Source organism: Aspergillus nomiae, assembly GCF_001204775.2.
Source record: "Aspergillus nomiae NRRL 13137 chromosome Unknown contig00333, whole genome shotgun sequence".
Classification (NCBI taxonomy): domain Eukaryota; kingdom Fungi; phylum Ascomycota; class Eurotiomycetes; order Eurotiales; family Aspergillaceae; genus Aspergillus; species Aspergillus nomiae.
In genome coordinates this window covers 1-13,177 of record NW_015378388.1, presented here as the reverse complement: position 1 = coordinate 13,177, position 13,177 = coordinate 1, and the positions used below count along the sequence as shown (strand labels likewise).

The 13,177-nt window shown below is 46.0% G+C and overlaps 3 protein-coding genes across 3 annotated transcripts; 2 read left to right on the top strand and 1 right to left on the bottom strand.

The window, feature by feature from the left end:
* Positions 1–1,334: 1,334 nt before the first annotated feature.
* On the top strand, positions 1,335–2,840 carry ANOM_009753 (uncharacterized protein; the record flags this gene model as incomplete). Its single annotated transcript, XM_015555009.1, has 1 exon — positions 1,335–2,840. One exon carries the CDS (start codon positions 1,335–1,337, stop codon positions 2,838–2,840), a length of 1,506 nt encoding a protein of 501 aa, XP_015403499.1.
* A 1,768-nt stretch (positions 2,841–4,608) lies between these two features.
* On the bottom strand, positions 4,609–10,133 carry ANOM_009752 (uncharacterized protein; the record flags this gene model as incomplete). Its single annotated transcript, XM_015555008.1, has 10 exons — positions 4,609–7,735; positions 7,797–8,366; positions 8,411–8,435; positions 8,488–8,658; positions 8,707–8,790; positions 8,840–8,956; positions 9,010–9,223; positions 9,274–9,311; positions 9,363–9,912; positions 9,981–10,133. The coding sequence occupies 10 exons, from the start codon at positions 10,131–10,133 to the stop codon at positions 4,609–4,611; spliced, it is 5,049 nt and encodes a 1,682-aa protein (XP_015403498.1).
* A 1,213-nt stretch (positions 10,134–11,346) lies between these two features.
* Positions 11,347–12,558, top strand: ANOM_009751 (uncharacterized protein; the record flags this gene model as incomplete). The annotated part of the gene is made up of 3 exons (XM_015555007.1): positions 11,347–11,670; positions 11,734–12,035; positions 12,096–12,558. Coding segments are annotated over 3 exons (963 nt in total), but the record flags the coding sequence as incomplete, so codon positions are not given.
* Between the last annotated feature and the right edge of the window lie 619 nt (positions 12,559–13,177).

Below are 13,177 nucleotides of genomic sequence, written 5' to 3'. Positions count from 1 at the left end.
TAGAAAGAACTGCTCTTTCTCGAACCAGTGATTAACAAAAGACTAATCACAGGAGATATAGATATAGAAAAGGCTATCTATAAAAGCAAGAGAAATATATGAGGTAGTTAATATTAGTAGTCCACTTATGATTTATCTAAGGAAGATACCCAGTCCATGCTAAATCGGAGACTTGTATAGGTCCTTGGAAGTATTGTTTACTGTATAACGATGATTCTTAATCATCGTTACTTAATCTATATATAAAATTGTTCACGGGGTTATCTGAAAGAGGCCTCCATGCGCTCACATGATAGGAACTGAATATTCTTCAATGGGATTCGAACAAAAGTTTCTCACAGATTTCTGTCAAACAATGGTCGTTTCCGTCTCCTTTTCTTACCCGAGAGATGAATGCCCCGCAAAAACACTATTAAGGCATAGACTTGTGTCATCCAGGTTCCGGGAATCTCCAGACTTGATACTTCAACTGTTGGGTGTAGATTGAAGAGCAACGGTATTGGGATACTATTCACCGTTGACAATATTATACCAAAAGAAGACCTTGTGTCAATCAGAATTACACAGTTACACTAGAAGAAGCCCAGTCCATTTGCAGATCTTAGCAGATCAGACTCGGGATCATCGATCTAGCCATGGTCACCATATCCCCATTCATGTACAGAGTACTACGTTAGAAATGTCCGAATCCCTTATTAATTACCTTGTCAGATAGGCCACTCGGAAGGGGGGAAAAGTGTCTGTGCTGAACAACTAGTGGGGATCGCCGATCTTCCTCAGGCGCATTGGTTCGTGGGATGAGAGCTGAATGCAGATCACTGGAGTTTTTCTCCGTTCTTTTTGTTTCTCTTTCTTTATTTATCTTTTTGTCCTTTTTTGTGTCTTTTTTGTGTCTTTTTGCAAAATTCTACGAGTAGCTGTATATTTAATGACTGTTGTACTACTATATGTAGAACATTAGTGAGGTGAATTGTATTGCATTGTGAGAGTATGTACACTCGAGTAGGGCTACATGAATGACTCGTTGATGCGAACTCCAAAGCTGATTGTGGATAAAGTTTTGTCCCAATGTGGGACCCAATGACAGTGAGTTAACATGTGATTCTTGGTGGACGACAAAAAAGAAAAGATTCAGGTTTTCAGCCCAGCCACCTGGATTGACAACTAAATACGGCCTTTTCGGCCGCGACACGCATCCGGCGAAATGCACGCTGACGTGGTCGCCTGGCAGCATTCCGGAGGGGCCGTCGATGAACATGAACATCTAAGAATATGCCCACCACCGATTGATTTCTTTACAACTCGATGCTGATAGAGATCAAGAATTCAACCTCATGTCCATCCCCACAGTGAGACGAGCCTTTGGCTCGATTCCGAAACAAAGAACGCTCCAGTCCGTGCGAGGGCTATTCCAAATCCAGATTCTCGCCCTGCTACTGCGAATCGCCATCTCAATCATCCTTCTGCCACTGGATAACACCATCCTGTTTGCCACGTGCCTTCTCGGTCATTTTTCTGTTTTCCTCTCGCATTCTAATCCAGTTCATCGCCGCCAGGCTGCGCGACGTGATGTCCAATTCTACCCAAAAACCATCCTCATCTCCGGCATTGACACCCCTTACGGGCTAGCCTTGGCGCGATGTCTGTACTATCACGGCCATCGGGTCGTGGGCGCCGACATCACAGAGTTCCCGTTCGCATCGGGCGAAGGCATGTCGAAAACGCTAGCGACGTTCTATCGCATCCCGAGGTCGCACTATGTGTCCCGCCTGCTCGACATCATCCAGAGGGAGAAAGCCGACATCTGGATTCCTTGTTCGTCACGGGCAAGCGTTCTGGAAGACGCAATGGCCAAGCAGGTAATTGAAAGTCGAACTGCGTGTAGATGTATCCACCTGGACACGGAACTGGCCAATCGCTTTAGCGACACAGAATCTTTCACGCAGTATCTCGTCGAAAAGGAGTTACCCGTGGTAGAAAACTACCAAGTGCAGTCGCGTGACTCGGTACACAAGATCTTGCATCGGTCGCCGAGCAAGGTCTACCATATGCGCCGGTCAGATGTTGCCGTGAACGACAAGAAAGTCGTCGTTTTACCGAAGAGGACCCTCAGCATGACTTATTCGGAAGTCAGCGAGATCCAAATCTCAAAAGATCGGCCATGGGTTTTGCAGCAACAGGCTCGGCTGGGGGAATTTTTCGCTGAATTGCTGCTTGTTGGAGGACAGGTTAAGGCCATTAAAATTCGGCCAGCCGACAACCAACCCTGGGGCCATTCCCGGCTGGATGAAGGACTTGCATGGGCAATTCACCGACTTATGGACCGTTTCGCATTGAAAGGAGGCCATCGGATGACTGGCCATCTATGCCTGCAGTTACTGGTCGATGAAGAATTCGACGCTAACAATGTGCGCTATGTAACGCATATTGCTGGCTGCACTCAAGGGACGAATTCTGTGAAGCGTCTTCTGCAAGAACCGTCACCTTCGTTAATCGATGGATACTTGGCGGTTCTCTCATCACAACCCGACGATACGTCCACGGACCTAGCCAGAAAACGGATACAAGCTAGAGCAAGTATATCGACGATCTCACAACGCCAGTTCAGCTTCTATGAGACGCTTAAGCAATGCGATGTCCGGAGAGTGCTCCCCTCTCTTTATCCGGTTGCCCAACAATTGGACCATCTCGTCGGCCAGGCAGGCGACCTCTTACTATTCTGGAAGGACCCTCGTTTCTCAGTCCTTGATCCGCTGCCATGGTGGTGGAATGCACATATCTATCAACCGCTGAAGGAGTTGGAATTGGTATTGAGTAGGAAAGATGTCAAGAGACTGTAGGCGTACCCACTTGGGTACTTTCCCTCGTTCCCACACCTTTGTTTCTTTCTTTTAGCTTTTCTTCTCTTTTCTTTTCAAATGTTTGTCGTATTATTCACCCTTCCCTATCTGGAGATCTTTGGGGTATTGGCATAATGACCTCGGAGGGTATTATAGAGAGCGCCGGATGGTGTCTTCAAGAATTATTATCATTATTGCACGTTGTCATGAACACATAAAATGAACGAACACCTTAACGAACTGATGATATAATACGAAAAATGGAATTTATTTATTTGATTTGGATGAGTTCCTGGCTTATCAGTACACCATTTAGCAATCTACATGCAACCCGCCTCCGCGTCGGGGACAGGGTCTAAATCTAAACCCGATCTGGGGTTCCGGTTTGAGAGTTAGAATCTGTCCTAACTTAGGAAAAATCTATCTAATCTGAAAGACTTTTAGTTCTACAACCGCCTTCATGATACTGGTAAATGCAGACGCGCCTTCCAAGTGGCCTAGGTTTGGTTTGATTGTGAACATGTTAGCCAAACACCCCAAAAAAAGTTGAATAAATCATGTAATTTTGACGGATTGTCGATACCCCCCCCTTCCTCATCCCCATTCTGCAAATCGCGATAGGGAGCGGGTGTGACTGTTGCTCGCCATTTGCAGATCTGATATCTCTGTTCGGCATGTCCAACATACCTTTCGCAGCTTCAGTCTCGCATCTCCTTTTGGTCGGTGAGCTTCCAACTGCATTTTGAAGTGACATGATGCCAGCAGCATCAAGAGAAGTAGGTAATTAAGGCAATGAGTTTGACAAGGGTTTCTGGTTTCGTCCTGATCGCATGAACTTTGAATAGTTGGCAAGAGGATAACATGAAAACGTCATTCCGAGCTGTAGTACAGGTGATCCTATCCGACTTTTGAGCCTCTCGGGGCAATTGTGGGGGTGGGCATAATGTGAGGTAGAGACCTTGGTGGTGGGACGGGTTATGAGACGCAGAACGAGTGTCTCCAGACTCTGAAGTGCTTAGGGCTAGGCATGAAGTGGGGGAGGCTTGCAGGACTGATGGCATCTTTTGCATTGGCACTAGGTGTCAGTACTTGCAGTGCTGTTTTTAACCATACTTTCTCGCAGAGCCATCAAAGGCTGGCTCGTACATTGCAGTAGCGACTACAGAAATGCCAATTGTAATACCTATATTCTGTAAATGAAAGAATTGATTTGGAGAGGTAGAGAAATTGTATTTTCCTTGTTTGGGTGAATAATATTAGTATCATACCATTAGTTCCATATATTGTAGCTTTCGGTGGCTGTTAATACTACGAATAAGGTGGGCAGGGTCACAATTGTCTAATACTGAAAGAGCCTGCTCGAACTGGCTCTGTTTAATATAACAATGGGCGGCTAAGTACCAGCAGGTAGTACTTCTCGAAATCAAGTCTTTGTGAGACAGCGTGAAATTATTGTTGAAGAAATGTACTTAGGCTAGCTGGAAGGTATCAAACCACTTTCTAGTCCAATGTATAGCATTAGCTCTCATCCGGAGTGCAACAATCATTGCCGTGAAATCAAGCACTAACTAAGTAATGCAAGGACTTTGTCTACAATGTAGATGGCCGCATCTTGAGTCTAGGCTCTGTCTTTTATACCTGTACCCGAAAATCAGCGGGTTCTGGGCGGGTGCTATAAAAGTCTCATTCAAAATAGCCATGCTTGAATTGAATAACATTCAACTAGGTAGACAGACTTGGTATGATCAAAAGTTCAGAATAAAGTGAACTAGGCTTCTTCTTTTCCTGCCTTGGTTTCAGCAGCCTTGATATTCTGATCCGCAGCTCGTTTGGAGTAGAGGAAAGGCATCAAAACCTTCTTGTATGCCCGTGTATTCCTTTCTGCACGCTGAATAAGGCCATCCGTGAGTTGGAAGGTGGGTTTGTGGTGGATGAATCTTTTGATGGAATGGGCCAAACCGTGTTCAAATAGTATCTCTGTGAGGATTTTGGTAGCAGGAGCTGATATGTCTTGCCCAATACACAGATTGACCAACTCATCCAGTTCCTTAGCACGAAAGCCCTCTTGCTCTTCTTTAAGTGGAAGGAACTTTAGTAGAATCTGTGAAATATCAAATTCTCCATTTTGCAGAAGAATGTTTGAAATTATCACTTTTTGCGCAAAATCGCGAGGTCCTCGCCAAAGCGCATCCCAAACCTTCTGTGTCATTGGTACCGTCGAACCCAGTTGATCGATAGGTTCCATGACAGCCCATCCATTGCAACATTCAAATAATTCCACGGAGAGCATTTCAATAGCAGGAGCTGATATGTCTCGTCCAGCACATAAATTGGCCAACTCAATAAAGTCCTCATTTTTGGAGAACCATTTTCGTGGAAGGAACTCCAGCAGGGTCTGTGAAACATCGAACTCTCGATATTTCAGAAGATTCTCCGCACCTCTCACAATACACTTGATTCCGAGTCCATCGTTTCGCCAAATCGCATCCCAAACCTTTTGAAGATTCCAATCCCGTTCCTGCAACAAAAAATCCAAGAGTTTAGATTGACCGTTCAGAAAAGCCTTTTCCAAAATCTTCTCTGTAATGAGTACTGCGGATCCCAACCGATCAGTCAACATTTTGAAGGCTTTATCATCCACGTAGACTTCATCATCCATGCCGAATTCATCCAGAGCCTCCAATATAACCTCTTCAGTAACAATGATATCATTTTCTCGTAGATTCAACAGCTTTTCCATCGCATGGCGCCCGTAAAATGCCATAATCAGAGCATTCTGGATTCCTATTGCATCCACCAGATTGTCATCAATTTCAATTAGTCCGTCATTGACCAGTTTCATCAGGACCTGTACGCTCAAAACACCTTGCTCCAGAAGCCTCCCTATCATTTGGCAATCTTGTACATGACGACCTCGTTCCAACCAGACTGACAAGACCTCCGCAAGGTACCCGTACTCCCTAGCTTCCTCAAAGACACGGTCTGTCACTGGAGCATCTGGAAATTTGTTGAAAATTAATTCCAGTAACCTGTTGTCGTGTTCATAAGCGCCTGCTGCTAATACCAATAAGTCCTCTGTGATCTGCAGATTTTTATCAAGTTCAAGCAAATACTCCAAGGCAGATGCCCCTCCCCACATTACTGCTGAGCGTACAATCTTCTCGTTGATTAAAATTTCCGGATTCGCGTTGATGACCAGTTCCATCATCTGTTGTGGGCAGTTCCGATTATTAGCAGCTGCCATCATTGTTGCTTCTGAAACATCAAAACCAACTATTCCTGCCTCTCGTCTGTCCAAAAGCATTCGCATCAGGGGAAGACCATGTTCAGACTCTGCCACTTGTTGGAGTATTTCCTGTGCCAGAAAATAGCCTTGAGAATATTCCCCTAGTATTAATTCCATACACTCCAAGCCATGGCGCCCGGATGCGATACGCTGCAAACTTTCCGAGGTAAATTTAATACCAGGCACTCTTTTCCATAGCCAGGGAAAAACTGTATCATGGCACCGACGAGTTGCTGCTTCTACTAATAACTCCTCTGTGATTTGAACTTTATCACCATCGATCTGTAAAAGCAATTCTAGTACCTCCACTGGTGCATATGTCACGAAATTAGAGACGAACCATTGATTCACAGGAGCCATCGTGCCCAGATGAAGAACCAGAGTTGATATACCAGAATTAAAAAAACATCTGCAAGCGACTTCCTGCATTAGGCGTTCAGTGATTCGAATGTCTGTTCGTCTCCTGTCCAAAAGTACTCGCATCGTTTCTTCACCGCATTTGGAGTTCAGTATCACTGCTAGGAGAACTCTCGCGGTAACAGGAACCTCTAGCTTGTCTTGCCTATCCAAAAGAAGGCGCATGAGCCGATGGCCTGACTGAGAGTTCCCTGCTGCGGCTGCAACAAAATCTTCATTCACAAGAACACATCCATTTGCATGCTTGTGATACAAGACCTCAGCGCTCAGAAGTATGTTCAGAAAGGCGTCAGCTTCTTCGTCCGAGGCCTTATTGAGATTAATAGACCTCACAATACTCGAAGCTACTTTCGCTGAAATCTCGATGTTCTCCAACAACTGCTTTACGATAGCAGCATGACCATGCGAAGCAGTCATTACAAATATGTCCTTTTGTCCTATGTAAGGTGGTTCTGGACAAGGATTAGCCCCCTGTGAGAGGAGTCGTGCAACAACCCTCTGCATTCCCATCTTACAGGCCAACCAGATGGGCGGCTCAACAACCCAACCGCCTGTATCCCATGAACTCACCTCAAAATCATCCCGAGCCACACGCCGCCAGTTCAAGAAGACTATGTGCCCTTCAAACAGGCGGTATATCTTCTCCTCCAGCTCCAGTGATTTGGCATCAGAATCAGTAAGCTCAGAGAAATGTCTGCCCCAATAGTCTGCTGCGTATTCCAATAGCGGCAGACCATGTGCCGATTCTTCAGTCAGAGGCTTGGTTTGGTCAAGCAGGTCGTCGAGGGCACGATTGGCTATATCCATATGCCCACCAATTGTAGTTAACTGATACCAATGCTTCGAATCTGAGACAACCAAGAATTCCTTCACGGAAAAATGGGCGAGTTTAATCGTACCATTTGATGGACTAAAAGTCACCAAATAGGTAGTGCAAGTCTCAACAACACTCTCAGGATATGGAAAGCCTACCACTGCTGCAACTGCCTCTAGCTTGAGTGGTACAAGAGAGAAACTGAGCCATGTGAGTATTGAGCGCGCGTCCTCCTTTTCATCTTCAGGGATGTCTTGAAGGATTTGTTGGTATGTTTCTTCCAGGGTTTTTGGAATCGTTCCAAGTGATTCCGTGATCTGATCCCTTTTTTTGCATTTTTCGAGCCGTTTGATTAGTAGGTCAGCCCAGCGGAAACGTCTGGTAGAGGGAAGATATTAGCAAAATATTCTGCTGAGAGCAACAGAGTGCATGACAATACCTTGGTTCCTTTGTGTCCAATAGCTTTGCCAAAATTTGATCATGGACTCCCTTTTCTTTTTTCCATCTGCTCAGCTTTCCATGATCGAGCGCATTACGGACAAAAGCCTCGACATCATCATTCATTCGGTCTTCGAGGTCTATTTTCACACTCTCCTCTAGGTGGCAGCGAATATTTTCTTCAAATCGACTTGTTGCCAGAAGATGGAGCTTTTCCCCGTACTCGTCAATGAGACCCTTCAGAACCTGAAAGAGTAAATCCCTCTCATGAACCTCATTATCAGGACATTCGTCGAGGGCGTCAAATATAAGAAACAAATGATCTCCCGTATGACTGTTAATAACATCATGGAGAACTGTTGCAAACTTGTCTTGGTCTGGCTCACGGCCTTGAGGGCCATGTTCTTTCCATAGATTGACAAGTGATCTTGGAAGCTCTTCAGGTGCCAGTTGTCGAATAATGCTTCTAGTCATGTTTTTCACGTTTTGTGTTTCGTTCCGAGAGAATTGAAAGTACCAGTAGGATATCCCGTTGCTATGATCTTCTGCAATATCTTGAATGATGGTAGAGCTTGATTAATTAGTTTTTGGTGTTTACTATATTGGGCTACATACCAAAGAATTGATTTTCCACAGCCAGCTGTGCTTATTCAGTTAGAGACTATTATTAAGACCGATGAATTGGTTCTTACCAGGTCCATATAGCCACAGAAATTTGCCTGGTGTAGCCTTCCATTCTCTATATTCATCTGAACTCAAAAGCCAATCACCAGTTTTGTGTGTTCTAACCCTTTGGTGATCATTCTGAGTATGGGAATACTGTATGTCAGACAACCACTTAAGGACTCTATCTCGTTCGTCCACTGAAATAATCAGTCTAGATTCTTGGGGAAGGTAAGGATGGATCATACAATTGACTTTGGCCTTGATTGTCTCAGTATTTTGATAGACCTTTTCAATACTGGCGAGTATTTCGTCCCCCTTCTTACTTTGATCTTTGAAGCATTAGTGATGGGAAGGAAGAGGCCTGGCTGCGTAGCTCACAGATAATATTATTGATTTCGCGCCAATCGCCGGCTTTCTTGTCCTGATCCTTCACGGCAGACTGGAGAAGGTTCAATTCTGTGTCGGAAACTGGAAAGATACTGTTCCCTATACGATCTACCGCATATCAGTATAAATGACTACCAGGGGAAGTGACTCCGGGCACGTACTCAAAACGCTTGCTTTCTGTCGCTTTTTCACCTCTGCTGTGTACTCAAGAACTGCTTTGTATACTTGCACAATAGCATTATCAAGCCCATCAGAGCTTGCTAGCTCCTTGTTGCGACAATGCTCATCGAGTATAAGGTATCGGGCCAGGATATCAGCAAGGAATTCAGATGATTTGAAAGCAGCTTCTCTTTGATCCACAGAGTTCTTTGTCATCTAATTCAACGTAAGCTTGATATAGTGGTAAATCAAACAACCCTTCTTACCGTCAATCCAAGCGAGACGATTGTCCACACGCTTGAAGCTGGATATTAGTTAATAGGCGTCCTTTTAACATGCATTTAAGGTTAATTACCATGGTTGGTAGGGTCAAAGGCTGCTATCCCTTTGATAATCTCTGAACAGTGAATGGCCGAATCGAGAATCCTTTTGGCTACCTCGCGAACATTGACTTCTTCTCCGTTGTACTTCTTGAACTTCAGTCCACCATTTTGATATGCTTTAAAGCTTTCTTTCGTGCTATCGATGACCTCTTTGATGGCATTTTCCGGGGACTTAGCTTCATCTTCACGCAGCTGTCTCTTTAAGTCCTCATTCAGTTGGTCAAAGGCTCTCTGCCAAAGGTCTGCATTACCGGATCTATCGCTTCTATCTGCCGCGTCGTCACCTGCAGGCGTCGTCTCAGACATGGGGCATTTAGGGATCTCAGCTTCGACTTGTTTGTGGTCATTCTCCTGTTCATCCAAAAACCTTGGTCCAACTTTTAGGTCATCTAATTTTCTGTCCTTTTCTAAACTGCTTCTCTTTGAATGTTGCCTGCTAATGGGAGACACATCGGCGCCGACCCCATCATTCTCAGACTCTCCCAGGCTTTTGGCTTCGTCTTGTTGGTCGGCGTTTTGAGTCTTCGATTTCTCTCGGTTAACTTCTCGTTTACATGCTTCGTGTCCTTGACAGGTCGGTCGATACTCACTTTCTTGGCGGCCTCACGAGAATGACCACCTACGGACGCAACCCTATCCTTGCCCTTTTGGGACAAATCGGCAGGGCGGAAGTTTTCTTCGGTATCATCACTTGTTTCTCCTTTGCAACCACAGCAAAGCTTTACACGCAGTTTACCTAGCATTTTTGGTTTGATGCTCGGTAGACATGCATTGTGCTACCGGTACAGACGAAGGAGAATTATGAGAAGAGGTTTCAGCTCAGTGCTGGCCTCATGTGATTGATCAACACATCTTGCATTAGACTGGCGCGAATCCCGACGCTAGCTCATCATGTACAAACAAGGCTGTGATTCTATTGAAATGTTTACACCTCGTGTTGTGGCCGATTGACATAATAATACAGTCGAGCTCAACTAGTTCCAAGCGCTGATACAGCACAGTAGCCTCTAGAGAAGGATAATTTTGATATAAGAGAGTTGATTGGTGTTAAGTATGGTGGTGGAAACTTCTCCTATATCACAATCACACTAGTTCAAATTGGCAATGATATACTTTGTACGGAGTATATGCCTTGGGGATCCCAAATCATATGTATTACATATCCAGTGCTAGGTTATATGGCTGCCTTGTACGTGGTGGATATTGTCAGTGGCTGTGACGGGACTGTTGTGCACTGCCACGACATCACAATGAGAATGAAAGACGGAGGACTCGACGCCAACCATACGGAGTGCATGGAGCACACGGAGCTCAATTTGGTGGCTTCCTTAATAGTTGCCTCGAGACAAATGAACAGACGATTAAAAAGCATTAGTACCCTCAATGGTGCCCAACTACACCGTAAAGATGGATATAGAGCAGTGACGTATTTTTCCAGTGCAGGCCCACCGTCAAGTTCAGAGTTAATGACAAAGATATTCTTTTTGACAAGCGATTGGGTTCATTAGTGTTCATAATTTAATGCAGCTCTGCTTCTATTTCTGTGGTCATTAGGGCCACTAGACTGGAAATGGTAAGGTCGGTTTCCCATACACCCACGTATGGATGTACGGTAAAAGCATGACTTCCTCTGTATTTCCAAATTGATGATGTACCTTGCATGGAGCGACATCTCGTTCATTCTTCTGTCTCTCTTCGCTCGATATCAAGCTGTGATTGTGTATGAACTTTTGATCATTCTATAGTTGGGACGATTGCAAGCCACTTTACCACATCGGCTGTGTTGGCAAAGCCTCCGAGTCTCCATCCGTAAATTTTAGCGTCCGCGCGGCATCGATCGGGTTGCCCCGTTGATTGCCTCCGTCGTCCGTTTTTACAGCCGTCCATAAACAATTGCATTCCACCACTTTCTAACGCTGGTAACGACCTGGTCACTTTTTTCGTTTTGTCTTTTTTTTTTTTATCCAACCACGATATCCCAACTTGCATTCTACGGCCTCCTGTCAGTTTCAAAGAAACTATACAGGCATCATCCCGTCAGCGATCTCTGAGCTGGTTGCCTCGTGAAGGAAGCCCTCTTCTTTGTCAGGCACCACCCTTCGTATCCCCTCACATTCCGCGATCATGAGACTAGCACGACCCTCGATCAATCCTGGGCGGACGAAAAACATCATCCATGGAGTTCAAGGATTCATCATCTTCATAGCATGGGCTTGTACCATTGCCGTGTTCACCAAAGGTGACGGTATTGATGGTCGATCAGCCTGGTACTGGGCTTTGGTATGCTTATCAACTCTGTTCCGCGCGAGCTGACGACACGTCATACTAACGGCATTTCGGTAGTGCTGGTTCAGCATCCCCGGTCTTATCTATCTCGTCGCAGTGCCTATGTGGCCGCGCGCACGCCGTTTCGGAAATGTCTATGCCTTTGCGACGGTCGACTGCCTGTATGCCGTGCTATGGTTTACTGCGTGGGTCTGCGTTGCCAGCTATGTCGCGCAGGGGAAATCCGAGGGCAAGGACAGCAAGCAGGAGGACAAGAACAAGGACAGTGAGAAGAAGACTGGATGCGACAACTGGAAGTACGGCAGTGCCAGCAAATGCAATATCAGCACGGCTACTTGCATCATGGGGGTTGTCATCTTGTACGTCTCAGATTCCGAGGTGAACAAGCTTGGGGTATTGCTAACCTAAGATTTCTATAGTTTACTATTCATTTTGACCGCTTTTATGTCCTTCCGTAACGTGATGCACTTCCGCCGGACTGGAACCCTGCCAGATGCTGTCTCCGACCCTACTTTCGCGGCGCAGAGCCAGGCCGCCTTCTCGTCGAACCCCGCCCATGATTTCGAGGAAGAGGATGATTTCCGATCGGGACGAGCTGGCGGAATGGGCTCTTCCGTCCGTTCCGACCGCGATGAGGACTACGCCCTCCTGCACCAGAGCGAGGTAGATGAGTTCGGAAACCCGAACGGACGCACCGCGATGCACGGCGCCTACGACCCCACGGCTTCCAACGCCGGAGGAAGCGTCCTTCATGATTACAACACGGTCAACACCGCCACCAGCTACGGCGGTGCACATGGGCAACACTACGCACCGAACTCGGAATACGCCCCGCCGTCGGAATGGGGCATGGGCTCCAGTGTCAGCGGCTACGGACGCTAATCTCCTCCCCTCGCGAAAACTCTCGACTTTGTACCTCAAATAACCATGGAGCGGTGTTGCGGCGCATACCCGTGCTGTATTGTGTTTTATTCTGGAAGTGTTTTGATACAGATGTTCTGCATATGACTCTTAAGTTCCGTGTCCGGGCGATGATTGTATGCTGTGATTGATTAGAATTGAGACCCGGGCAGGTCGCATGTTCACTGATGATTTTGACGACATTCTGCTTTGTTGAAATTCCGAGCCACTTTGGGGGACAGCCTGTTTGATTTATAATTTAGCTAGTATATCACTTGTTATGAACTAGACTACCTATTGTTTCACTCGACGCTACACGGTGCCTGGCTGTAACAACCAATAAGCATCCACCACCCTGTGGACAGATGGCAAATGCCGGCAGATCCCTCACCGCCTTTTGTATCAACGCTACTGTTCTGGACAACTTGCGTCTGGACCATAGATGTGAACAATCCATACAGCCCGACCTCGAACTGTATAGGTCCTACAATACAATCCCTTCTACCTTCTAATATATCACAGACAACAAACCCTCTCAGGTACCCCCCCCCCCCCCAATCCCTACACCACCACCCAAACTAACCCATCAACCAGACCAACC